Below are 26,879 nucleotides of genomic sequence, written 5' to 3'. Positions count from 1 at the left end.
CTTTATTTTGCCTGCACGCCGTCTCAATGCTAATTAGTTGCCAACGTCGAAACGGAGTGTGTGCATGCATGCTAAGCCGCTTCAGTCATCAGAGTATTCCCATGCAAATCTGGATTTCCATCGCCTCCTGAAAAATTGGAAGCGTGTTCATTCCTACAGGTCAAGGACAGGCCAGACTGAGCAGCTCCTGCCACTTTAAAGGGGATTGGTGTGTCTTGTATCAGCACATGCACCAACCCCAGCTGTCTTTCCCTCATTAGTATCACTTGTTAAATTACCTCCTGGCCCTCCTGATTTTATGGTCCTTGACTTAGAGATCAGAAAACTTTTTGTCAGTTGTTCTCTAAGTGTGGTCCTGGGACCAGCAGGATGAGCATCACCTAGTAATGCAGATTCTTGCATCAGTCTAGAAACTCCAGAGTGAAGCCCAATAATTTGTATTTCAACAAGCCCTCCAGGAAACTCCAAAGCACACTAACTTTGAGAACTAGTGTTTTTCCCAAATAAGAGACAAGGTTTCTAGTCTTGACAAATAAGGTTTCTTGCATTTGGAAACTGTTGGTCTCCCAGGGCTGCCATTTTAAAAAGTACTAGAATTTGGCAACTTAGAACAACAAAAATGGATTGTCTTGGGTCTCCCCTGCTGGTCCAGTGGCTAAGACTCTGCTCTCCCAATGCATGGGGCCTGGATTTGATCCTCTGGTCAGAGAACTAGACCCCACATGCCGTAACTAAGAGTTTGCAAGCCACAGCAAAGATTGAAGAGCCCGGGTGTGGCAACTAAGACCCGGCGCAGACAAATATTTTTTTTTAACTGAGGCACTTCTTGTCTAGAAGTCTGAAGTGGGCTGCCACTGAGAGCTGCAGGCGAATCTTACCTAGACTTCCCGTAGCTTCTGGAGGTTTGTCGGGAATCTTTGGCATTCCTTAGGTTGCAGATTCATCACTTTAGTCCTCCATCTCTACACAGCATTCTCCACGCATGTCTTCACCTCATCTTCCTTCTGTGTGTGTCTCCCTGTGTCCCAATTTCCCCTTCTTATAAGGACTCCAGTCAGATTGGATGAGGGCCACACCAAAGATCTTGTTTTAACTTGATTACTTCTGTAAGGACCCTATTTCCAAATAAAGTCACATTCCTATGTACTGAGGGTTAGACATGTAACTTTTTTTTTTTCCCCTTCAGGGAAGAGAGATGCAATTTAACCTATAACAGAATCCATTTTCAGCTGTTCAGAAGGCACTTAAAATGCTGAGTGTCCAGCTCTACTAATATGCAGCGCCAGCCCCCAGCCCCATAAGAAATGCCAGCAGTCTGTACCCAGCATGATCTGAGAGTCACAGAAGAAGGAAGAAACTGTAAGCAATTTAGTCTCAAATAATGTGCTCACCTGCCCTTGATTCCTGACACCTGTGTGAGTGTGTGTGGGTGTATTCACATATACACTTATATAAATACAATAGTGTTTTTCAATTAAGGACTATGCTACAATGTACCAGACACCGGATAGACTAACAGACACTGAACAGCCAGTCCTAATTCTCTGTTGTGACCTTACGTTTCTGTGAGCCTCAGATTTCTCAGCTGCAAACTGAGGGACCTGGATGATCTATCCATAATCTCCCTTCCAGCCCTAAAAACCTGTGACTAATTGACAAATGAACTTTCCATTTCAAAATACAAGATCCCCTACTCTGTCATTAAATAAATCACTGTTATGTTGGACAGCACGACTGTACGTAATGAATCAACATGGTTTTGTCTAATATCTGTTGTAAGCAAAGCACCTTGTCCTCTTTTCACAAAGCATTTGAGTTAAATGAGTCTGTGAGCTGCTCAGATAAATTCTTGAAGCATCTATGGTCAGATATGAGTGAGTAGATTTCTATGGTCAGAAATGAGTGAGTAGATTTCTGGCCCCTCGATAGTCTAGGGAGGGGGTTGGCAGTGGTGAGAAACTATAAGGTATGGATTGGCTTCTGGGCTGTGGTGCACAGTTATGAATATTGCAACATGATAACCCTCACCCAGAAAACCCACCACGTAATCCAGGGCTAAATTTCCACCCTATCCCAGGGTTCTAACTCAAGTTGACTCTACTTCAAAAGAAGGAAAGCTTGTTTGGCCAAAAACCCATGAAGCATCAGTTTCAGGAATGTGACATGCTGTTAAACCACAGCCGTGTAAGCTTGCGGCTGCTGAGATTTTCCAAAGATGAAAGTTTCACTTTTCAAAGGAAAACATGGCACCGTGAAGCTGGAGAGACATAAGGTGAATGGCGTCGATTGGCCCCAGGAAACATTCTCTCCCAAAGAACACCTCTTATGCGTGAGTGTGTTCCAGAGGAGGGCAGGGAGATACACAAGAATGGGCTGAATTTATAAGATTCCAGTGATGACACACAGTGCCTACCTGTGAGTAACTTTTCAGGAGATGGAGAGAGAGGACCGTTGGGCAGAGTCCAGTGACAGCGTGCAGCATCGTGGAGACCTGAGAGCCCTGGGGAACATCTCAGAGCATTACCCCAGAAGCCAGGTCAAGTGGACGGTCAGCATGGCACAGCTGTGAGAGGTCTGGGGGTGCGAGAGCAGATGCAGGACTCGGGAGCCGCGAGCACCAGGTCACAGGGCAGGAGAGAGGTTTTCCAGCATCAGCATAGGGGTTCAGCGTCTCTCTGAGGACACACGTCAGACTCCCTAGTTCCCACCACATTTGACTCGGAGCTTCGGTGGAATGATCACCAAGGACTGCTGAATGCCTCTGAAAGACGCTGTCAGGATGTCCCATCTCCCTAGATTGGAGTTCATCTGCATTTCAAAGTAAAATAAGAATCTGAGCAATTGAATTGATACAGAATCCCGTCTTGGGCTCTAGTTGTCTCACGTTTTCCTTACATGGTACTAACATTTCCTTTCTTCTCGCTTACCCTCCTCTGTCCTTCAGAGCAGGTCTGAACCTGCATTTACTACAGCAGTCCTTTCACTGTTGGAAGGAAGGTGGGGCCCCCACAACCTCTCTATAAACATTCCTGGTTCCTCACACAGTGCTTTTGTGGGGTGGCTTCTAGGCTTGGTGAGGGTCATCTGAACACTGACTAGTATGCCCACATACGTTGAAAAGCATAGGCCCCACTCCCAGAAAACCGAGAGCCATTTTTTCAGGGATGGCGAAAGCAACATAGGCAGTACATGGACAAGGCTTGAAACCAGAGCCAGCTGACCTTAGAGTCACAGCGGATGGTGGCTGCTTCTGAAACCAAAAGATGGTATAGATCAAAGATCAACCCAGCCAGGGTGACCCTCCCAGAGGGGCCTAACAGCCATGACCAGGCCTGAGACTGAGGCTAAGCCATGGGTGATTGTGGCCTCTTGCTGTCTGGGGTAAAAGGAGGCCCTGGGCCAGAGTCTGTGGGCACTGGATTTCATGGACACTGGTGGGGGAGCCACTGGGTGCTGAGCTTGGCATAGCAGGGAGAAGCCCGCCCCCTTGTGGACCTCTGGGGGGTGGCAGGATGCAAAAAGCACCCTGAAACCTCCAAGAAGATGTGGGTTCTGGGAGGAGCAGCCACTTCCTGTCTCTGCTCCCATTTCCCCAGTTGCCTGCAGTCTCCTGATCTGGACTATCACAGGACAGAGAGTGGTTGAGGGGGGCGGGACACAAAGGGAAGTCAGGAGGTGGACACTCCTGAACCTAGCCATCGGTAAGAGAAAGAGAAATCAGGCAGGTGTTATTAGATGTTGGGAGAAAAAGAAAGAAGGAAAAGGCAGCAGGAGGTCTCTCCTGGTTCTGCCACTTCCTAGGTGGCCCTGGGCAAGTTACAGTCCCCCTCTGGGCCTCCTGGGGCTACTCTGGTGACGGCTACAATCCTGATGCATGTGCTGCTGACTAAGCTGGAAGTCTTCACATGCCAGTCTTAACAGTAATCTGTCCTTGGTGATACCATACCCCTGACTGAAGAGAGAATGGGGGGCTGCCAGGGCAGGAGGTACATGAGGAAAGGGAAACAGAGGGCCAGTTGGCAGGTTCACCCAAGGCCCAGGAGGGCACAGCACTGTGCCAGGCCCCTGGGAGCCCAAAGAGTCTTTTCTTACGGTGGTCTCCCCATCTCCCCCAACTTTGGTCAAGTCTACAATACACTGACCTCCTCCTCCTGAAATGCTTCTCCACCAGGTGACATATGGACCCTGATCCATAGGAGCCTGGGCTGTAAAACGCACCTGCCCAGACCATGTGACCTGGCCCATCTAAAGCCACAGGGCAGCCCACAAACGTTGATCCTGCCTCACCTCACACACATGCAAACTGCCTTTACTCAGTACTAAGCACATTATCAAAGATTGTATTTTTAACATATTTTTGAGATAAATTTCTGTACTATTCTGTAATCGATGAGTATAATTAGGCTAACTGCTCTGGGAAATGCAAGCCAGAAGCACTTTCCTCCAAGCTCTCACGATAAAAAATAAAGGCAGATTTTAAAAATTAAATTACATGATAAAATGGCTCAAATTTCCTTCTGCACTATGCTCATAGAGATACATGGTCACGGAGTCACCTAAGACAGTGCTTTGAAACACTGACTGTCCTCTGGCAAAAAGAGAAGTATTGAAAGTCTTAAAAGATGACCTTGGATAAATTATCTGAAATAATGTCCTCAGGCTAGTGTGTTCCTAACTGGAATGATCCAGGGTGAATGTTACGGGGGGAAGGGTCAGCTTTGCACACCAAGGGACACTAAAGCTTTGACTGGAAAGAAAAAAAAAAACAAAACTGTATTTTCTCATTAAAAAAAAGGCATTATAAGGTTATTATAAATTATTCTGTAAATACCCCTTAAAATATCAGAGGATTCCAACTGAAGTTACAATCCAAGCTTCACCTAAAAAACTAAAGTCAGGTAGAACATGCAACTCTCATTGTAGTCAGAATTCTTTTCAAACACCTATTTAGACCACCCAGTTTTTCTGCAGTGTTGCCAGATTCTAAAATTGTAATGAAAATTTTAAAGTCCAAAACCTACAAGCCATCAGAGGTTCAGTAAGCAGATTGTGCCATTTCAAAACTGAAAATGTGCTTGCATAAGCAAGTCACCGGGCTAACCTTTCTGGATTGAGAGTCTGGCCTTCAGTTCAGAACATGGCTATGCCAGGGTCAGAAATGTGACAAAATTGCGCTTTCACGGAGGTTAGCCAAGGTTCACAGGGTCATGACTGGGCCATTTTATCAGTCATGTCAGGCTCACACCCTATTGCCTGGCATAGATAAAAACTTTATCTGTCAGTTTGCTAAATCTACTCTTCCTGCCTTATTTTCAATAAAGAAAACCTGGATTTGCTTATCTAAACCAAAGATTGGCCTTTTCCAATACTGTTTTCATATGCAACTTCAGAGTAAAGGAAGCAGGCCAGTGATTTGGGGTCTTAGTCAATAACTTTGTCTTACCTGAAAGACAAATTTAATTTCAGAGAACAGTTCTAGCACTATGCAATACCATAGATTTATGTGTATTAAATGTACTAATTATGAAAGTGTTATATTAGAAGAGGATCAATTCAAAGTGTTCTCTTTTCAAATTCAACTTTCTCTAAAGTAAAGCAAACCCCTTCTCATTTTTTAAATTAACTGATAGTTTATATTCTCTATTTGGAAAAGCTATCATGGAAAAATTTACTAAATTACCTTTGGACTAACACACACACATATAATATATATTTTCTAATAACTATTAGGAGAAAAAAACAGGTAAGGTTTCTTCTTCCCAGAAAATAGATAGGCACAGATGACAAAGTCATGCCTGTAGACATTAGGAATCTAGTTAAATATATGAATATAAAACCGGTGAGTTTTTTCCCACAGGAATATTAAATGCAAGACAAGCACCTTCAGATTTTATTTTATTTGGAAACTATCCAAATTCATTATTTTAATATTTAAAGACTGCGGTACTGTAGAAGAGACACATAAATATTATAATATACATTTAGAAATTAAATATAATCAAATCAACACGACACTAGGTAAAAATGCCTATGTACACTTCAAATAAGTCTGAGGTCTGGGCTTTCCGGCCCATCAGATTTCCCCCTGGAAACGGGTGAACCTGGCCGGGAGATCATCCACAGGATACACAGTGGGACTCGTTTTCATTGTAGGAGGTCCATTTAGAAGCTGCCAGTCACAATGCCTGGCCAGCTCCACTGTAAATATTTTGAGAAGAATTTTTGCAAACTCTTTCCCTACACAGCTCCTAAGGCCTCCTCCAAATGGAATGAAGCTGAACCTGGATGCATCCTCTGGGTGAGGCAGCAGAAAGCGGTCAGGATTAAATTCCTCCTTGTTGGTGAAGAGATCAGCAACATCATGAGTATCGCAGATACTGTAGATTACATTCCAGCCTTTGGGAATCTGGTATCCCTGCAAAAGATTATGATGTGCAAAGAGCTAACAAACTGAAACTCAACTGTCAACAGGAAAAAAAAAAATCTAACACTTATATCCTTGGCGGAGTTATGAGTTGAAAGAAAAGGAGGAAAGAGAGGTGGAGAGAGAAAAAAACAGACATTCAGGGGCAGAGCAATGTTATCAAAAGAAATGTAAGTCAAAGCACAGGAAACGAATGGAGATTTAAAACTACTACACAAAAGGTAGGGGCGGGTGAGAGAGCACTTTTAACTTACATTTAATTCAAAAGTCTTAAGGGCAACCCGAAACCCTCCTGGAACTGGGGGGTTCAGTCGAAGGGTCTCTTTAATAACACACCCAATGTACTTAAGCTGTTCCAAAATTTCCACATCCAACTTGTTGTCTTGATTGCCTTTGCAAAGTAAACCCTATCAAAACAGTCACACAGAGTGAACGGTTATTCTGCGCTCCAATAAAATCAGCCCAGCAGACGTAAACAGGGCTTAAGTGGCGGCTGGACCCAAAGAGCCTCATGATTCCAGAGTGTGGGGGGAAACAAGGAGCAGCTAGTGACCATTTGCCTCCACCCCTGGGCCCAAACCATTATTTACAATTCCAAGATAATGCAGCTCACCAGTTAGAACCACCGAGTTTCTCCCCCTCCCCCAGTCCCCACCAAGGCTGCTGGCTGCCACTGCAACCCCCTAGGGGTTCCCCACTCATGCCCTTGAACACACAGACCCAAGAAAGTCTGAAAATCTCCAAGGATCCACCAAAAGTGGAGAAGAAACACATGGTTGAACCCTGCCAGAGTGGGATCATAGCTCAAGATTCCTTCCTTCTTATTCACACAGTTAATTATCTTTCCCACCATCCAACCCACCCACCCTTGGCCCTGTACTTCCCAGATACTCAAGAAAGGCAGCACACTTAACTATTGGGAACTTGGCTAGAGAGCTGCTGAGGTTTTTAAGCTAATAGCCACCGCCCCCCCCCCCCCCCCCCCACCTCCACCCCGCCTCAACTCATGCCAACACCCCACCCCACTGCCAGTGCTCCTACCTTATTCTTCAGCTCCTCTCGAACTTTCTGGAGAACATGTGGGTAGAGCCCCAAGTAAGTGATCAGAGATGTAGCTGCGCTGGCCGTGGTTTCATGCCCTCCAAAGAGAAGCTCTGTTGAAGATTGCTTTAATGCCTACAGTGGATTAAGACCAACGTTTTGACAAGTCTGCATGCAGTTTTACAGAGCAACTACTCAGAATAGAACTGAGGATTCAGGAGGGAAGATGAGAAGGGCTGAAAGTCGACTGACAGAAAATCCATTTAAACAAAATGCTAAGACCCTTTAGTTCAGCTAGAGCCAGGAAGGCCAGTAAGTTCCCGCTCTCTCTGAAACTCTTAAAGCGTTGGTTGTATTACAGTCACCCAACATTACTCACATCTTGGGAATTCCAACTTTCCCTTTAAAACCTGAAAGGGATGGGCGACGAAGCCTCTCCCCAGAGCTCTGTAGACCCGGTATCTCAACCTCTGGGTCCAGTCCCTGGGGTCTGGGAGGGCTTCTCATTCTGGGAACCTGGGCCCCTCTGCGGGCACTTTGGAGACCCTAGGAACTGCTTTTGGGAAGCCAGGGGATCAAACTCCGCCGTGCCGCTCCTGAAGCTGCAGCTTACCTGCATGTCCAGCCTCTCTCCTCTCTCCCACGAGTGCTCGATCAACAACTGCAGGGCATCTTTGCAGCCCCCGCCCGCCTCCGCCGCCCGCAGCCTGCGGATCTTGGCGCGAATGTTCTCCTCGATGCGCGCGTGGATGAGGTCGCGCGCCTTCAGGCCCTGAGCGCAGAGAGCGCACCGCGGTGAGCAGACGTCCGGATCCCGCGCCCCCGGAGCCCTAGCTCCGAACCCCACAAGGCGCCCTTACCCGGTACAGTCCGCTGAAGGGCACGTCTATGGGCAACGAGAAGAGATTGCGGGTCATTTCCTCGAAGGCCTCTACCAGCTGCTGCTCGTCTTCCCCGCCGCTCGCCACCCGGGACTCGCAGCCCAGCAGGATGCGCATGGCAATGCGGAACATGAGGCGCTTCACCTGGGGGTAGACCAGGAGGCCGCGCTCGCCACAGCTCAGCCACTGCTCCAAGCAGTTGCCCACTTCTTCGGTGATCACTGGCACGTAGCACTGAAGGGCCTCGCGGCTGAAGGCCTGCATGATCACCTGGACTCCGAGGAGGGAAGAGTATTGAAGCCAGGCCCCACCCGCCCCTCTTGCCTCCCAGGGTCTCCTTCTAGACATCTACAGCCCCACCAGACCCAAGGCACTTCCTGGCTGGGAAAGCTACACTGAGTTTGAGAGGGTCCCAGCCGATGCCTTATGCAGCTGGCGCTCGCCCAGCACCTGTCTGCCCGAACCCCTTACTCGAATCGGGTCCCACTTCCTGTCCAGGAGCCGCCACCCCTCCCTCACCTTCTTGCGCTGCTTGTGCGAGGAATCGTGCAGGTTAGAGAGGCACCCAGAACCCAGGATAGTGCGCACTGACGCGGGCCAGTGGACCGACACCAGCCGGTGCTCTCCGAGCAAAATGCGCCGCACGTTGTCCGCTCCCATCACCCGCACCGTGGGCCGTCCGAACAGATGCGTCTTGTAGATGAAGCCGTATTTCCTGCGCTTCATCTGCAGGAACTTCCTTCGCTGCGAGAGGAAAGCGGAGGAGAGAGGCGGGCGTGAGGGGGCGCCGGGGAGCGCCGAGCCTCCCGCCAGTCCTGATCCTAGCCCCAGTCACCTCCCTCCCGGGGGGCGCTTCAGTGGAAGTCTGGAGCCGCGTCGGGCTCGAGAGAATCGTCCAATCCCGCCCCAGGCTCCTTTACCTGTAGCACCATCTGCAGTGTTTCCCCAAAGAAGGGGAAGCCCATCGTTCCGGGAGGCAAAGGGAGGGCACAGCTGCGGTCCCGGCTGCTCACGCAGTACAAGTCCCAGAGCTTGATCGCGGCCAGGAAGAGCAGCAGCGGCAGCACGAAGGTGCAGAGCGCACTGGCCAGCAGCGCCGGGAGCCCCATGGCGCGCCGCGACCTTCCGCGCCACCTGCCGCCACCCTCAGCGCTCTGAATCCCGCCGCGCGCCCGCTTTATAGGCGGCCCAGGTTGCTGCCCACGTTACCTTAGACAAATTAGTTCACCCAAAGTTCATCTTTAATTGCGGATTGGGCCCCTGGCTCCTCCCCCCGCGAGGCGCTGCCCAAATCTTTAACCGTTTGTTCCGCGCCGAGGCAGAGGCGGCGCCGCGGCGGCTTCTCTCGGAGCGCGCCTCCTGGGGCGCGGGGCTAGGAGCAGCCTGCTGCCCCCATACAAAGTGTGCGGGGCTCCCGGACGGCGGCAGGGGCTCCGGCGAGCGGAAATTCCACGCCCCGGGCTCCCTGGCGGTCTCTTCGGAATCCCTCCCGTCGGAGGTCCCAGCCCAGAGCTGCCTGCACCCGCGGTTTACAGGGCCCCCTTCCACCTGCAGAGGAAGTAAAGGGGAGTGCGTTCAGGGATCTTCAGCTGCCTTGTCCCGCGGGTGAGGAAATTGAGGTCCAGAACGCGGAGCAAAACGCAGGCCTCCTGACTCTTCCAGAGAACCCACAGAAGAGCCCAGAGCCAGGACCCAAGTGAGAGTTGCGGGGATTCACGACCGGCTGACCACTAATTCCCAGCTCCCCAAACCCCTCGAGGCTCACATCATGAAGTCTTGAAAGGTCCTACTTAAAGGTTCAGGAGAGCCTCCAGATCCTCAGGACTCCAGGTGCAACCCTGCTCAAGTCTGAGCTCTGACTCTGACTCCCTAGCCAGGGACTGCAGGGGCAATTCATCTGCGGCTCGGCGGCAAACAGCGTTCTGCAATCCGGCCAAAGCCGGATTCCGAGGGCCCTGGGGTTAGCAGCTCCAGCTAGGCAGAAGGGAAGAGGGCCCTTAAACCTCGCAGGATAAAGACACTGAGATGCAGGAGGATGGATGGAAAGCCCAGATTTGGGGCCCTGAGTCCCGGATCCATCTCTACTTGAATGATCTTGGGCAAGTCACCGCACATCCTTGAGCCCATTTCCTCCTACTTGATGTGGAGGTGACCTTTCCTGACCAGTCTACACCTCCAGGTAGTTGTGAGTTTCCAAAAGGGGTTTATGGTTGCATATACTCTTCCCAGCCCCAGGCTGGGCTATCTTAGGCTAGGCTAAGGTTGCACACACTCTTCCCTACCCCAGGCTAGGCTACCTGGCCAGGGTGACCTGGGCTCTCCAGCTCCCATCGGGCAGAAACCCACCCAGAGGAGAGTGAGTGCTGGGTCCTAAGCCCAGGCCTCTACCGGCCGCTATTAAGAGTGTTGAGAGAATCCTGACTGGGAAGTGGATCTTCTGGCCACTGCCCACCTATGCGATTGGCCGCTCCTGCAGCCACAGCCTGGAGCTCGGACACTGCGAGAAGCGCACGTGCGCTCCCCGTTTCCAACCCTGTCGAGCCAGGGGGACAGGGTCCGAACTGCCTCGGACCAGTCAGGGCCACTCGCTCCCTCGGTTTCAGCGCTGAACCCACCAGCCGCGCCGAAAACGAAACAACAATGTATAAGTTTGTTTAAAGCCGAAGAGCGGCTCTCACAGGAGCGAGCCTCGCCCTGGAAAGCGTCCCTTGGAGATGGAAAACACTTTGATCCTGAGAGCTGTTAAGTTAAACACGCGACCTTCCCGCGTGGTCCCCCAACCCGGCGGGTCCGGCAACGTCTGCGGAGTCGCCGGGAGCTCAAGCTCGCAGGAGCTTTCCACGCCTAGCTAGCCCCAGGATGTCTTTCGGAGAATCGGCGGTTCACCATAACCCTGCACTGGTGTTTCAGAGGTGTTCCGGGGAAGGGTCTCGCCCACAATCGTTTCTTCAAATGAACTGACAACTGTAAACAGTGACAGACCACTTCGGGGCACCGGCTGGAACCGGGCGAGACGCGCTGGAGGTAATTCTCAGAAACCCCAGGCCCGCCCCTTTCTGGACGGTGCCTCCGGCCGGTGAGCAAAGCAGGCCAGCGGGGGCGTGACCTGGGGCCCAGTCCCAGTCCTCCGGCCTGACCCGCCTGTGACCCCTGCGGGCCGGACCGTGACATCTGAGTGAACTCTGCAGGGCCATCTCGCCAAGTTCAGCGCGCGCCGGGTCACAAGATGAGCGGGGCTTGCCCGCTGGAAATCGCCACGAAGGGGGAAAATGTTTTACTCTATCTACGATCCAGACCTGCGTGGGCGACCGGGGGAAAGGATTAAATGGGATAGTGAAGAGCACTAAAGTGTATCTTGAAGAGGGGAAGGATCCTCTTGACCAACCCAATAAGAACTTTGATCTAGAAACCTTGCCAGGCTTTCTTGGGTGCTGGTGGGTAGGGAGAAAATAATGTTTCTAAGATGTTTACAAAACAGACTGGTGGTAAGGGTTGGCAGGGGTGGGGAGTAGTTTTTCGCTGGGCAGGGAAGTGAGCTCCTGACTGCGGTCAGCTGAAGCACCCCTCCCCCATTTTTCTCGCTTCAACACTTTCTTCCCTCGTCTTGAGCAGAATCCCACCCCTTCGGTTCTAAACCTGCTGTACTCTCTGGTTGGGGCTCTTCTATCCCCGGACACCCCTGGCTGGTTCCTTCCAAAGTCGAATGCCACTCTGCAGCCCGCAGCAGGCCCAGCAGAGCCGCCAGGCACTCTGTATGACAGGCCTGTTTTATTCTCTCGAAATAGTTCTACCATCATCAGAATTAGTCTTGCTCTTTGTTAGTTTATTTACTGTCTCTTTCCTTTGAGAGCACACCAAGTCCAAGAGGGTAAGAATCGCATCTGCCCCTTCCTCAGAGAATCAGGGGAAGCAAGAGCTCTGATTTTCCTTGAAATGATGAGTCGATGTATCACTGGGAAGTCACAGTAAAACTGAAGCTGCCCTTTCAGAGGCGTATAGTTTAGTACAGACCACACAGCGCGTAAATCAGGCATCTTGGAACCTGCGAGGTCCAGGCTTCTGAGAGCCCCGCCCCATCTATCTCTCCTCAAATCAGAATCACCCCCAAGCCCTGGTCTTCCCACCCCCTCACCCTAGTGGCGCTTCTGGGCTGAGATGTTGTCTCTGCAGCGCCAGGAGCGCCCTGAGGGCAGGCCTCAGATCTACCACTTTCACCGGCTCTGTGGCTCTGGCGCCTGCCTGCAGATCCCATGGCGCCAGGGCCTGCGGTGGGTGATGAATTGTTGCAGATGGGGGTTATGACCGTGTCAGTTGAGCTCAGAAGGGCCCGCTGCACTCCTGCTCCTGAACTACTGGGCCCTGCCCAAGCCTGCTGCCTCCCCTTCCCTTCTGGCCCCAGGATCCACCTTAAGCCTAAGGTCAGGAGGGTACTTTCTGGTTCCTTCTGGTTCACTAAGGGGTCAGCTGAGGACTTGGCGGCAACTTCTCTGGCTCACCCATCATGGTTAACTGCTCCCAGCCTGTCCGAAGGTGGGCAGCAGGTTACAGTTAGGAAAAAAGGAGGCTCTTGGTTTAGATTTAAGCACTCTTGGGAACTTTTGTGTTGGAAAGGTCCAGAGTGCCCTTAGGCCAACCTAGGGATCACTATGAAAGGATAAAAGGCCAAGAACTACATGGTGGCCACAGGCCAGAGACTGGAGTAGGGGGTAAGGGATGGGGTGGAGGAGAGCACTGGCTGAGTGGTCTAGTCTCCGGCCTCAGTCTCTCCTTGTAATCAAGGAGGTTGAACCAGGGCGTCCCTACAGTCAGCTGTCATCTTGGAGATAATCGGTAGCTCAGTTCCCTGGGGCTATGCTCAAGAGAGGTTCCAGCAGCCTGGGCCCCAGGCTGTCCAGTTCCTAGCCCCTCTCCGGGTATATGAAGGGCAGGCCCTTCCGGGGAGGGAGGTCTTTCTTGAGTCTCTGCCACCTCGATCCCACTTTCCCACCAAGGAGCAGCTGCCCAGCTAAGCTGCAGCCTTCTCACTCAACTACTGCCAGGAAACGGTTTCTCGGCCTTCCTGTTTTGGGTACAAATACCCCAAACTTCTCTGATTATGTCTCAACCTCCCATGAAAATAATCCAGCCTTAGAATCCTCTCGGTGTACCTATTCTCCCCTCTATAAATGGAGAGATTATATGCGTTCTTGAACTAGGAATTTTTCTTTTAAGAAATCGCCAGTAGAATCCGGCTCTGTTGATCCTGTTTAGAGCCCTGAAAGCGCCCGCAATTCTGGGTTTCTGCCGAGACAGGCAGAGTGGCCAGGGCGCACCTAGCGGAGGCCAGCTGCCTGAGGGCCTTCCGTTGGGCGCCTTCTCAGTGTCTTCCTATGGCCCAAAGCCAGGCCAGAGATGCGCTCCTGGAGTCTCCGCTTCCTCGAGACAGTTGCAGGTCCTCCCTCATTCGACGGCCCAACCGACCCCACCTCCCCACGACCCATGCCTCCTCCCCAGCTTGAATCCACACAGCTTGAAGTGTTCCCACCATCCCTGCTTTGAAATCCTGGGAAGGGCATAAGAGTCTTGGGCCACTACCTATCCTCCCTAAGGGGGCGAAGTACTGGAGGCACCGTCCCACCAGCCAGGACGCTTCTCCAAGTGCGGTGGGGGTGGCTCACGAGTCTCCTCCCTCAGAGTCGGACACAGAGTTGCGTTCAGGAACCTTTGATGAATGAGAGCGCGCCGGACCCGGCACTGGAGAACGGCAGATGGGCGGTGCCGCAAGATCGCCGCAGCCGCTGGCTAAGCCAGGTTCCACAGCGCAGCAGGTCAGAGGCGTTGCCCATCCTGCGCCGCCGGAGACGCAAGAGGGTGGAAAAAGAGCCGCAGCCCGTCCACCGGGTGCACGATGGGCACGGTCTGCATGGCGGGGAAGGCAGGCGTGGCCAGTTCCCAGCGCGCCGTGCGCACCAGCTCCACAGCGAGCAGCTGGAGCACGGTCTGCGCCAGCTCCTGGCCAAGACAGCTGCGCGCACCGCCGCCGAACGGGATATAATGAAAGCGGCCGGCGGCGCCCCGCGCATCGTCGCCCGCAGTGCCGAAGCGCTCTGGGTCGAAGCCCTCCGGCGGGCTGCGATACACTGCGGCCGTCTCGTGCGTGTCTCGGATGCTGTACATCACGTTCCACCCCTTGGGGATCTGGTAGCCCTGCGGGGAGGTGAGGAGACCCGCCTGACCACCAGACACCCGGAAACCCAGCCCTAACCGATCCTTCACCAGCGGTTCATCAAACAGGCTTCCAAACCCGCAGGGACGAGCGTCTTAATCGGAAGCTAGGAGACCGCTTTGCATTCCCGTGTTTCAGCTCCTTCTCTGGTGAGCTGTGTGACGTTGGCTACATCATCTCTGAGTCTCAGTTTCTTAAGTGATTAAGTGAGAACAAAAATGCCCATTTTGTTGTTAGGATTCAAATAACGGGTCTGACATATGTACTAGTGGTCAGTGAGTGTGCTCTGCTATTGTTCACTATTTTGTCGGTTTTCTTCTCACATTAGGAGACCTAAATTCGAGTCCTGCATGTACCAGCTGCCTGCGTCAGAGCAATGCAAACGACAGCTTCTTTACAGTCATCTCAATTTTTCAGCTCTTTATACTCAACTGAAAACTGCCTCTCTGTACTCACTAGCCATGAGCTGTACATAACCTTCAGATTCAGTAGCCACACTCTGAGAAGGTGCATGTGAGGATTAAATTGTTGGAAGGAAGCTTAAAATGATGAAGGCAGCTTTCATGTTCCCTCAGCTCACCTCTTTTTCAACTATTTCAACTATCCCACTTTTGAGAGGTCTTCCAGCCCCGACTATCCGGCTTCCTCCCTTGAACAGGCTTCAGGAGAGCCTTGCTCTCAACAGGCAAATAGAAAATCTTGGCATCATCAAGGCGTGCCCTCTCCTCTCTAGGCCTCCGTTTTCCCATCTGGAACCTGAAGGATGGCTAAGACCCCTGCCCCTATTCACTCTGGCACCCCAGGCCTGCTCAATGATGTCTGAACTCCAAAATTCAGCATCCCAGACACTGCTGAACACCTCACTAATCCACCTACCTTTGTCTGGACCGTGCCGTCTTGGTGATGTGTGGTCCCCATCTTAACCTTTCACTGCTCCAGTTCAAATGCCAGTTCCCAAAATGTTTTGGTATCATTCAGCTAGAGGTCACTCTCTTCTTCACACCAGTTGGTGATGGAGTTGCTGGCTCTGCCCCCCCTTTCTCTCCACAACAGCGCCTCAAGGGCAGAATCTCTTTCTCTTGTTCAGTTGCTAAGTCGTGTCTGACTCTTTGCCACCCTGTGGACTGCAGCATGCCAGACTTCCCTGTCCTTCACTATCTCCAGGAGTTTGCTCAAATTCACGTCCTTTGAGTCCGTGATGCCATCCAGTCATCTCCTCCTCTCAAACTCTGGCATTCAGTGGGGACACTGGCTGTTTAAGGCAGAGGGGAGAAGGTGCCCACTCTGCCTGGAGCTGCCCAAGGATGGGACTGGGGGTGGAGGTGGGGGTGCAGTGGCCAACACCCTCAGTTTGGCAGTGTTAGCATTCCCCTCCCCTCCCCTTCCAGCTAAAGCTGGAAGGGACCAAGGCAGCTTCCCTCCAGAGAGCAAACTGAGGCCTAGAGTGAGAAGGGAATTACCCAAGGTCATACAGAGAGAAAGCCGGGCCTAAACCTTAACTTTCTTGCCCAGCTCACGCCAACCTGATCACTACCCATATTTTAATAATCCTGCTTTCCTGGAACCTGGCCTCAGCCAGAACCCTGGACAGGTAGCATTGATTGGTTCCTTTATCTTGTGAGAGAGCCAGAGAAATGGGGTACAGGACAGAGTGGGCAGCTCTTTGTGCCCTACCCAGCCTCACTGGCTGAAAGGGGAGTGCTGGCCAGAGAAAAGGATGATTTTATTCTAAAACTGGCCTCTAATTGAGTTGACTACCCAGACCGCCGTCAAAATCTTTGCAGGTGGCGCTAGTGGTAAGAACCCACCTGCCAAAGCAGGAGACGGGAGACGTGGGTTCTACCCCTGGGTTGGGAAGATCCCCTGGAGGAGGAAATGCAACCCATTCTACTATTCTTGCCTGGAGAATTCCATGAACAGAGGAGCCTGGAGGGCTACAGTCCATGGGATCGCAGAGTCGGACACGATTGAGGCAATTTAGCACATAGCCTGGGGTTCCTAACCTTGCTTTGCATCCTCAATCTTGGTTTCCGGGAAACGTGATAGGATTCAGCCCATTTTCCAGGAGGCCCGGAGAAAGGAAAAGGAGACAGCGCGGTCCTAACCCCTACCCCACCTCCCAGCGGCCGGCTGCAAGGCGGGGCGGGCGGGCGGCGCACTTACGTCGAGCTCGAAGGTGCGCAGGGCTGTCCGATAGCCCCCGGACACCGGCGGCAGGAGGCGCAGCACCTCCTTGACCACGCAGCCTACGTAGCGCAGGTGGCCCAGCGCCGCCAGGCTGAGGTCGGGCTCGCAACCGCAGTCGGGCGGGGGCCCAGCGCCGCCCCCCGAGGACGCCGGCGCGCAGCCGCAGGCGCGCCCCAGCCCCTGCGCCGCCAGCTCCTGCTGGATCTTGGCGATGGCTGCGGGGTGCTGCAGGAGTAGCAGGACGAGGGACGTGCTGGCACTGGCCGTGGTGAAGAAGGCGGCGAAGAGGAGCTCCACAGCTGATTCCTGCAAGACAGCCCAGGGGCGCTGTCTCCATTAGCCGGTTCCTGGGCTGTGGTGCAGGGGGCCCCACATTTGCCACTGCGCACAGACCAGAGCGCAGAGTGCTCAGAGACTCGGCTACCTGCACGGGTCCACGAGTGGACTGAATCCCAAGTCGGCCACTTGGGGAAACCACAGATAGCCTTGGGAGGTTTCCATAGATAATGCCAGAACCTTTTTGGTGTAGTGTTCTTAGTGCTTTAAGTGAATTAATTCATTGGATTCTCACCCGCATTGTGTGTGGCACAGTTTCTGCCTGTTTTACTGAGGCTCTGAGAGGTGCCCAAGGTCCCTACGGTCACCAAGGGCAGTAGTCCGGCCAGGAGTCCAGTGCTCTTAACCACGCAGTGTTACCGACAACACAGCTGGCCGTCCTGACCGTGACTGCTGTGGAATTGACCAAGGCACCTGCAGCAGCCTGGCACCAAGGTGAGCACCGTGGTCCTCCTCCCGCTTAGTGGCGGTCCCAGTGACTGACCACCACTTCCCCGTCTGCACTGTCTGGAGGCTTCATCATCCAGGCCCCAGCCTTCACTGCCTGCCTGTGCCCTCCCAACTCCCGGTATGGTGTCTTCCTTCCTGGCAGCAGCAGGTGTGTGTTTACACACTGATGGATGTGATCACAGGGTGAGTATGGACCCCTCCTCTCCAGCAGAGGCTATGTTTGCTCATTGTATAGAGTCTGGCACTGAATAGGTAGAATCTGCTTGTGGAATGAATGAGCTGATCTAAGGCTAACTGCCTGTTCTGGAGACGATGGGGAGCTGGGACAGAGACCCTGGGGCTCCAGGGTCCTTCCTGACCAGCCAGAACTGAAGATTCCTGGCTAGTGGGTCCCTTCCTGAGAGCCTGGACTGTGTTGTCATGCCCTCTCCAGCTCTGCCAAGGCTTTCTGTACCACTCCCCTTCCCAGCCTAGAACTATTCCTATCCGCAGGCTCCCCCACAACTCACCAGCGCCCTGCTCATCTACTTCTAACCTCTTGACTCTTCCAGACTTCCCAACCACCCAGAAGTCAGGAAAGAGACTGTTAGTCCCATTTTCAGAGAAGACACTCAGGCTCAGTGGCTCAATAGTGGCAAACTGAGCGCCAGAGAAAGGATGGCAGTTGCTTATGGAAGGGATGAAGTGTTTCCATTTCTAACTCCCCTGCCTGCCACCCCCAACCTCTACATTTCTTTTGGGGTTCTCAAGCAGGTGGGCCCAGGGGTCATTCCAAAGCTTCCCTCCTTCCACTGCATGTGTTGTATGCATGCATGGGGGAGAGGGGTGGCAGTTTCTAATTCTCCAGTCGATTCTCAGTGGCAAAACAGACCAGTACCCGAGGTACCAGGTGCCAAGCTGGCTCATGGATGCATAGATTTGGGGATGAAAGGGGACATTTCAAGGAATTGTGGAATTTGACCCTGAACCTTAGGGTTTGTAGAGAGAAGGGGTGAAGACAGTGTCATAGGCAGGCAGACAGCAGAGGAGAAAGCATGAAGTGACAGGGAAGTGGGGAAGAGGAGAGCTGTTTGCTGCTGGAAGCTGTAAGGGAGGACCTAGGATTCATGCCTTCGCTTGGCCCAAAGCCACAGAGGTAGGTGGTGCAGCTGAGCCAGGACTGGACCCAGGTCTCGTCTTTCCCTCACCCCGAGGAGTGTCTGTGGCTCCAAGTGGGGCCAAACAGGATGTTGCTCCGTTGTTCCAGGGATTCAGCCTGTGTGTAGAGACCTGCTATACGTGCAAAAGAGGGGAGGAGGAATCCCACCACATACCTTCAGTTCCTGCACTGACAGCTCATGGCCCAGTTCCCTAGTGCTGTGGATGATCCCATCGAGGGCGTCGCCTGGCTCCACAGCAGACTTGTCCTCAAGAAGCTTCTGTGCAATGGCCTCCTCCAGGTGCCGATGCAGCTGGTCCCGGGCCCGAATGCCCTGATGTGTGGGGATCAAAGGGAGTTGGGATAGGAAGGCAGAGGGGGCTAGCCCTGGACACCTAACCCCCCCACACACATCTTCCCAGTGCTGGTCCGGCTCTGCTGAAAGCCAGCGTTGACAGATACCCAGCTTAGCTCCACACTGTAGAAGGGACTCAATAAGGCTCAGGAATTTGTCCTTTACCCTCATACACCATTCTCTCTTGATGATCACAAGCCCCTCTTTGGAGCAAGGTAAACAGTTTACTGTCCTCCTAAGGGGAGGATGCTGAGGCTCAGAGAGGTCAAGCAATTGTCCAGGGTCACGCAGCTTCAAGTGTCTGTGCTTGGCAGAGAACTCAGCCTGGGATTTAGCCCACTGCCCTTCCCCTGCATGCAGGGGCAGCGGGCACCAGTGCAGAGAGGAAGGGACACCTTGATGCGCTCAGGAAATCTCTGGCTTAAGGGACACCACTGGAAGTTCTAAACATTAATTAGCCTTTGTAAAGGGGTAGGCAAGAGGGCTGAGGTGGTCCCCCAGAGTTCAGGGAGCAAGCACAGTGAGAAAGCATCTGCCAGGGGAAGCATTTTGAGCACATCGGCTTCTTGTCGGGGGAGCCCGGGACGGGGTGGGGAGGTGTCAAATCTTGCCTCTGCCCCTACTAGCTGTGTGATCTTGGGCAAGTCATTTAACCTCTTGGAGCTTCAGTTTCTTCATCAATTAAATGAGAATAATATTTTACAACCTAGAGGATTAAATCAGAAAAATGTACCCGAGGCAATCGGTCCATATATCAGGTCCCTTTACACATAACTATTATTTTTAATTGGGTGAATGAAAACCAGGACATTGGCACAGTAAGAAGCCCCAGATCAGTTGCTCTCTAAGTCCGGCCCATTGCTCTGAAGTTTGAAGAGGCCACGGTTCTCTAATCCGGAAACTAGCGGGCCTGGGGCCTCGGGCGGTGAGCCGACACCCACCCCTCTCCAACCCCGGCTGGCGCCGGCCTGGGCCGGGGGCGTGTCTGCGGCCCTTGCGCTCCCATCCGTTGCCCAGCCACGGGGCTTCCAAAGAGGCGCTGCAGGCCGAGCCTGGAGGCGCCGCTCTGGGGAGGGGCCGGGGCGACTGGCTGGTCTCCTGCCACCGAGACCCAACGTCGGGAAACCCGCGGCTGCTGGGGCTGGAGCTCGTCCCGCCAGGCGTGGTCCAGAGAGGGTGTGTGGCCCGCCCCAGCTCACACAGCAAGTCAGGACAGAGACCAGCCCCAAAGCCCACCGCCACCATGCCGCCTCCCCACACTGGGCAGAACCTCCGTGACCCAGCGGAGGCGATGCCTATGGCGCACCAAGGGAGCCTCGAAGGGAAGGTCTGGGGCGGGCGGGGCGGCAGTACCTTGCGCAGGCCGCTGAAAGGCACATCGAGGGGCAGGGAGAAGAGGTTCTCCACGAACTGCTCGAAGATCCGGGCCAGCTCAGAGCACTGCGCCTCGTCTAGCCGTAGCCCCAGCAGGATGCGCGCGGCCATGCGGAAGGTGAGCGCTTTCGCGGCCTCATAGACAGCGACCGGCCCGCGAGCCGCGCACCAGGAGCGCACCTCCCGCCGCAGCGCCCCCTGCAGGCGAGGCACGTAGCGCTCCAGTGCCGCACGGCTGAACGCTCGAGCCAGGATCTGAGGGGAACACACAGGGTCAGGCCTGGCAGCCGAACGGTTTCCTCTGCTCCACGACTCCAGCGGAGCCAAGAGGCCAATTTTGGCCCCTTTTTCCTCTTCTAAGCGACCCAGACACAAATGTGTTGGGTTTTGCTCTCGCCATTCCCTCTAGTTCTTGTCTGATGTACACAGTGCCTCCTCTCCATCCAGGCTCCAGGGGCCACCTACTCCAGGAAGTCGTCCCTAACACTGAGTTTGAATTTCCATCGGTTCTGGCATCAGAGTCGCAGAAGATCGAAGATGAAAGGATCTTTAAGTCCCAGTCCTGGCCTTATAAGTCGAACCCGGAGAAGGTAAGGGACTACCAACCCAATGCCACTCACTTGTCAGGATTCCTGGTCAGGTTCACAGTGTATCCCTAACACCTCGTCCCGGCCTGGCCCACGGCAGCTGCTCAGAAGCCGCGGGTCCGACCTCCCGACGGCCGCTTCTGTTTTGGGCTCACCTTGCGCCGCTGCCGGTGCGACTCTCCAACCGCGCCGAGCAGTGTGTGCGAGCCCAGAAGGATGTGCGCACTCTGCGGCCACTGGCTACGCACAAGGCGGTGCTCGCCCAGCAGGACTGTGCGCACGTTCTCCGCGCCGCTCACGCGGATCACTGGCCTGCCCAGCAGGTGCGTCTTGAACACCGTCCCGTAGCGCTCCCTGCGGGAGCTGTGGAAGCGCGAGCCCTGGGAGCCAGAAGCGAAGAGGGATGAGGCCGCTGGGCCTCGGCTGCGAAACTAGCCCGGACATCCCAACTGCCTCTTGATAAAAAAAACCTCCTGCTCCAGGCTGGCATCTTATTCTTTACAAAACGGTCTCAAAGGGGCCTCGCGACTGACTACCCTACGGGGATGTACATGCTCCCGTTCCCATTGGTGAGATGAGGCTTAGAATGGGGACCTGAGTGCCAGAGCTCGGGGCTGAAACGCGCCCCTGATTCCCGATTCAATGGTGGCAGGACATAGGGCTCTAGAACCCCTCTGTTCATCCCTGCGTGGCGTCGGGTCTTAGGTTGTGCTGGAGAGAACGCCAGTGACACACGGTCCCTTCGAGGGAGAAGCTGGGTAGAGGGGAGGGCTGTATATGCTCCCTGGAGCCCTGGGCGACAGGAAGAGAATGGATACGAGCCCTGGGAACCTTGAGAGGCAGTGGGGGGACAGAGGAAAAGAAGGTGCGGAAGCGACGGACTGCTCACCTGAACTAACCAGTGCAGCGTTTCCCCGAAGAAGGGCCAGCCCATGGAGCCTTTGGGCAGGGGCAGGGCAGAGGCTCGGTCCCGACTCAGCGTCCAGCGGAGCGTCCAGAGGTGCTGCGCCAGGCTGAGTAGCAGGCCCGCGCCCAGGAGCGCGGTGCCCACCGCCCCCAGCACGGACAGGCAGCTCAGCCCCCAGGGTAACATGGCGAGCCTGCGGGGGCCGGGCCGCTCCAAGCGCAGGAAGCGCCGGAGCTGCGGCGCGCAGTGCTCACCTGTTCTGTCCGGAAAGGGCCCGGGGGCTTGGGGACCAGAACTGAGATTTACCAGGGGCTTCGCTCTACAAGCAGAGGGGCAGCGGAGGATCGCAGTGACCACGCGCCCTTAGGGAACGTGCCTTCATAGAGACCGGCGAGCTCAGGAGTTTTTCCTGAGTCCGATGGCTCCCGGGCCAAAATGCCACCTCCTTGCGAGGGTGCGGGCTGCCTCAGGACCACTCGCGCCGAGCACCTCCCACCTCCCTGGGTCAGCACTCCTTCGATAGAAGAAGCGAGGGAGGGCAAAGAGAGGAGCAACTCACCAGTTTGCCAACCAGGGCTGCGCTCACCAGGGTTGTGTAGACCCCCGCCCACCTCTCTCTTCTCCAGCCTTTTAACCCTTCTCGGCCTACCCAGGCAACATTTATATAGATACTGGATTGCTCCCTGCGGATTGATCCCGATCCACACGACGTGACGCGCCTCTGCATATTTAAGGCGCTCCACGCAGGGTAATGATTGGAGGCGGTGGGCAGCGGCGCGCTCTCCAGGGGGCTGGTGTGGGGAGTGGCAGCAACTGCTGCGCTACCGCTCAGCCGTGCCGTGCCGGACGCGGATCCTCGGGCGGGGCCTGCGGTTTCGCGCCAAGAACTTCCCGACTCCAAGCAGGAGCTCGGCGAGTGGACTGACCTAGCGCAGGGAGCTAACGGGGCTCTCTCTAACTTCAGTGCCGGTTCCCAAGGTTCCCACGGCACTTCAAGGTTAAAAGGGATAGGCATTCTCCCCTTTGCTCTGCTTTTATTTCAGGGAAATTGCGGTCTTCGATCCTACAAAGGATGGCCCGGGTTGCGATTCTTCGACATCCCCTCCCCTTCGAGGTCTCCGGTCCACCACCTCCAGAACCCTTCAAAAGGGGATAGTGTCACTGCTGCCCAAAGCTTCACGGAGACCCCCCCCGCCACCAACCCCACGAGGAGCAGACATCCCCGGGCGCCTTTCGGGTCTCGAGGACCAAATTCACCGATCCCTCCCCCTTTGTATCCTTCCATCCCATCAGGCTACATAGTTGCTTTTCGGGCTTCTTGTGGGGCCCTAAATGGCCAGGACTCGGGCGTCCTAGTCACTACGGCTCAACCCGAGGGGTGTGCGTGTTTCGGGGCGGGGTGGTGGTGGGGATTGCCGGGTGCATGTTTGCCTGAGAAAAGCAAACTCAAGACCATCGCCGCTGCGAACCCACACTGGTCTGCTCCAAACAGTGAAAAGGCGGCGTCTCTGAATCCGGGCCGCCTCAGCCCAAGCCGGGAAGACGTCCCAGGTGCCCTGGAGCGCTGGGTAAGGCACTCGAGGGCCACCGCCTTCCAGTCCTCAAAGACAACTAGCAGCTCGCCGTTTACTAGTAACTTCCAGAATGTATTGTATTGTACCTAGAAGTAACCATGTTTTCCATATAATATTTTTAAAAACGTCAAATACTTTAGGCTTAGAGATGGTCAAGAGAATAAATGCTTGTTTTCTTCGTTTTGGCGATACTCCCATTTCAGTAACTAAATAACAGCCTTTCTGAAGAAAGCAGTTGTTTTAAATCAGGAAACTCTAAACAGATGCAACAGCAATGCATTTTCAGCAACTTGCTCAACCTTTTTAATATTTAATCACAAAATCAAGAAATGCACATATAATTCTTTACACTTATTTTACAGAGTCAAATATAAGTTTCTTACAGGCATAAATTCTGAAAATGCAAAAGGATTATTCAGCATAAATACAATGAAGACAAAGTAAGGATCAGATTGATATTACCATTTGGACCACAGTAATTTACACAGAGTAAAATGTACATTCGTTTTAGGTTTTCCAGAGTTCATTTTGGTTTGGCTTGTTTCTGCAATAAGGATCCAGCACTGAGGTCTTCGCCTTGAAGAAAGTAACCTGACCCCTGTGGTAACTTCTCTGTGCAGGAGTATGTCTCTCCTAGCACAAGTGGCACCTGAAGTGGTCAGCCCCACTCAGTTTCTGTCCCCCTAACTTGAACCAAACCAAACCAAATAAATGGGGTCAGCTACAAACAGTATAGTTAGAAATATTAACCCTGCTGAACAGAAACAACAAATACCTTTTCTTCATATTCAGATTAAATTAAACCACCCAAGTAGAACAAGTAATTCACATTCTTATTGGGTTAAATTAAGTTCAATTTCAGGTTCCTTTAAATATTTGTCTATTTCCTCCCTCAGAATCAGCAGAATTAGACAATTTAGTCTACTTAAATACTAGTGAGGTGAAAATTAAAGCTACAAGTCAGAAAATGTCAGGGAAATGCCATACATGATTGCATTCCAAAACCAGATACTGGGAAGAAAAAAAAAACAACCAGAACAATCACTGAAGTCTAAATAGAAAAAACACCTATAGAGGCGTAAGTTCTTCTAATGTATTTACACAATCAGTTACATGTACAATTTTTGACATGATTTATATATTACAGTTTTGCCTTTTTTCCCTAGAAGTGAAAAAAATTAATGTCACATTTTCCATATATAAAATAGTATTCAATTATTTAAAAATCCATACAAATGATATTTATAATTCTTGTTTCTAAGCTCTCATCAGTGTCTTTTCTCTAATGTATTTTTTAATTCTGCAAACAATTTATCATGACCATTGCCCGTTAGAGATCAATGTTGAGTCACGGATTTGGTGTCACTGAGTGCAAACGATGTGAAGGCTATGTGTGTTGGGACATACCATTCACCAAACTTTTCAGCTGTTTCACAACTGTCTCTATCAACTTCTGTTTGTCTCGATCATTCTTCCTGAATTGAGCAAATATATTGTTCTTTTTGCTAGTATCCTTCATCCTAGGAATATATGTGAATGAAGAAGCTTAATAAAAGGAATTTAAAAGTTATACTGTAACAACTAAAATATCCTGGCATGCTCTGGGTTATCTCACACTAAATCTATGCTTGAAAAACATACTTCAAAGAAAATAGGTATTACTAATAGAGTTACAGAGATAGCAACCACAGAAAATATTGGCAGCTTTATTTTGCATTCTGTATGAAATGGTGTTTTTGCATTAGTATATAAATCTAAAAGCATGTTTTCTTACATGATACTATTTTCTATTATCATTCCATAAAGTATGCTAAAATACACACCCTCTACGGACTCTGAAAATCACCCTCATAGCAAGACAAGGTGAAAGGAAAAACAATAGAAAATTTAAAGCAGTAATTTTTTTTGCCTCAGTGGTGTTTCATGGCACTGTAAAACAATTTAAACAGTTCCTTGTATCCTTCTCAAATCAAATACACCACAGATAGTTTGAAATGTGGGAAAATAAGACACACTTTCAATGCAAAAATTGAAATTTTTAATAGTGATATCTGAAATATGATACAGAGAAAAGAAAACATGCTCCATAATGAGAAGGAAAAGAAACACCAACACTTGTTTTTTGGACAAGATGCGCCAGTAAGTGTTCTGTTAGTTCAGATTTTATAATATTTTTTCAAAAGGCATACTTCTCTACCTGTAAGGAATCCAAGCCCATCATGGTAGGCTTTAGATAGCACTGATGGCAAACTCATTCTAGTCCCTTTCTAAAGCTAATTAAGCCAGATACTGAGGACACAATAGGAAAAATTTTTAGTTCATATCAACACAAACAAATCTCATAAAAATCTGTACCAACACTGAAGGCAAGAAAGAAGGAGGCTTATATTTTGATCATTAAAATGAACTGAACTTTTAAGCTCCATGTAGACACTTCTCTTTTGATTAAAAATCTCCAGTTCTTCAATTATCACTGAATTACCAGCTGTTAAAATGATATGCGAAGCTTTCAGAGTATACTCACTTCTCCAAAAGAGTAAGGGCTGTGTTTGGATTCACCCGAAGGTACTTAGACGCTGGCTGACCATAATCAGCTAGATAAGTAGACCAGTCCCAAACCATAAACAGGTCGAGGAGCTGAGGAAGATGGGAAAAATGTTAAAGCAATTTTTGACTATTTATCCACAGCTAATACATAAAGCATATGCTAATCTTGATCCATTTGAATATAACCTGCTTCTCAGATGGAACAGAATAACCAATCTTATTTTTAAAACTTCATTAACTACATTTTACAACCAATGTAGTGTATAGTATCTTTTCACTTTTGAAATAACTAAAATTGTCAGGGGTTGCCTTTCTAATAAAGTACTTCATTGCATTTTCAAAGAATTGTAAAATAATGAAAACACTTTTATATAAATATATTAACACTTGTTCTGATGTATAGAGATTTAATCTTTACACATTTGGTTCATACTCAGATTTAATTAGTAAAGGTTGCTGCTAACTGAAGAATTTAAATTGAACCTTTTTTTTTTTAAGAGGTTAAGTATGTTTACCTTTCAAAGAAGTCGTTTACACCTAGACTTTCCCAAAGTAATTTAAACCAAAAAGCTCAGATAATCTCAATGAAGTGCATTAAACAACCTCTGCTGGATTCTCCCTGGTGATAGATCCTCAGTAGTGTTATGAAATGAGGTCTTCAGGACTCAGCTTGTTAACTCTAGGCAATCATTTTGTAAAAACAAACAACAACAAAAAGGAAACCCTCTTGTTTTCCATAGTGTTTTAAAATTGACTATTTGCTTTATAATCTCCAGTTAGAATTGTTGTCAAATATAGAAGTAATCTTTTAAAAGCAATGCCATGCCTAAACCAAAGCACCAAACTCCTTATCCAACTTTAAAACCCTAATCC

At 51.4% G+C, this 26,879-nt stretch overlaps 3 protein-coding genes across 11 annotated transcripts in view; all 3 read right to left on the bottom strand.

Moving 5' to 3' along the window:
* Positions 1–5,879: 5,879 nt before the first annotated feature.
* LOC101103439 (cytochrome P450 26A1) lies at positions 5,880–9,497 on the bottom strand. 2 transcript variants are annotated; one of them, XM_012102562.3, is made up of 7 exons: positions 9,267–9,497; positions 8,866–9,090; positions 8,326–8,616; positions 8,079–8,237; positions 7,466–7,600; positions 6,679–6,831; positions 5,880–6,415 (listed from the first exon to the last, which is right to left on the bottom strand). In XM_012102562.3, the coding sequence occupies exons 1-7, from the start codon at positions 9,453–9,455 to the stop codon at positions 6,074–6,076; spliced, it is 1,494 nt and encodes a 497-aa protein (XP_011957952.1). In that variant the 5' UTR covers positions 9,456–9,497; the 3' UTR covers positions 5,880–6,073. The 2 variants fall into 2 exon arrangements, with proteins under 2 accessions (XP_011957952.1, XP_011957953.3); XM_012102563.3 differs by having other exon boundaries at positions 8,326–8,490.
* Positions 9,498–14,043: 4,546 nt separating this feature from the next.
* Positions 14,044–22,717, bottom strand: LOC101104703 (cytochrome P450 26C1). The gene is made up of 6 exons (XM_027960662.2): positions 21,868–22,717; positions 21,134–21,358; positions 20,371–20,646; positions 18,838–18,996; positions 16,715–17,044; positions 14,044–14,532 (listed from the first exon to the last, which is right to left on the bottom strand). Exons 1-6 carry the CDS (start codon positions 22,069–22,071, stop codon positions 14,155–14,157), a joined length of 1,572 nt encoding a protein of 523 aa, XP_027816463.2. The 5' UTR covers positions 22,072–22,717; the 3' UTR covers positions 14,044–14,154.
* Positions 22,718–23,738: 1,021 nt separating this feature from the next.
* The window catches only part of EXOC6 (exocyst complex component 6), a 190,444-nt gene continuing 187,303 nt past the window's right edge, over positions 23,739–26,879 (bottom strand). For all 8 annotated transcript variants that reach the window (XM_060405010.1, XM_060405012.1, XM_027960386.2 and 5 more), the window contains 2 exons: positions 25,984–26,096; positions 23,739–24,979 (listed from right to left, as the gene is read on the bottom strand). In XM_060405010.1, coding sequence (XP_060260993.1) covers positions 24,847–24,979; positions 25,984–26,096 — 246 coding nt within the window. In that variant the 3' untranslated portion in view covers positions 23,739–24,846. The remainder of the gene's footprint in view (positions 24,980–25,983; positions 26,097–26,879) is intronic.

The sequence above is a fragment of the Ovis aries genome, chromosome 22, assembly GCF_016772045.2.
Source record: "Ovis aries strain OAR_USU_Benz2616 breed Rambouillet chromosome 22, ARS-UI_Ramb_v3.0, whole genome shotgun sequence".
In the NCBI taxonomy this organism is placed as follows: domain Eukaryota; kingdom Metazoa; phylum Chordata; class Mammalia; order Artiodactyla; family Bovidae; genus Ovis; species Ovis aries.
Note: the sequence above shows the minus strand (reverse complement) of the source record. Positions and strands in the feature narration are given on the sequence as shown.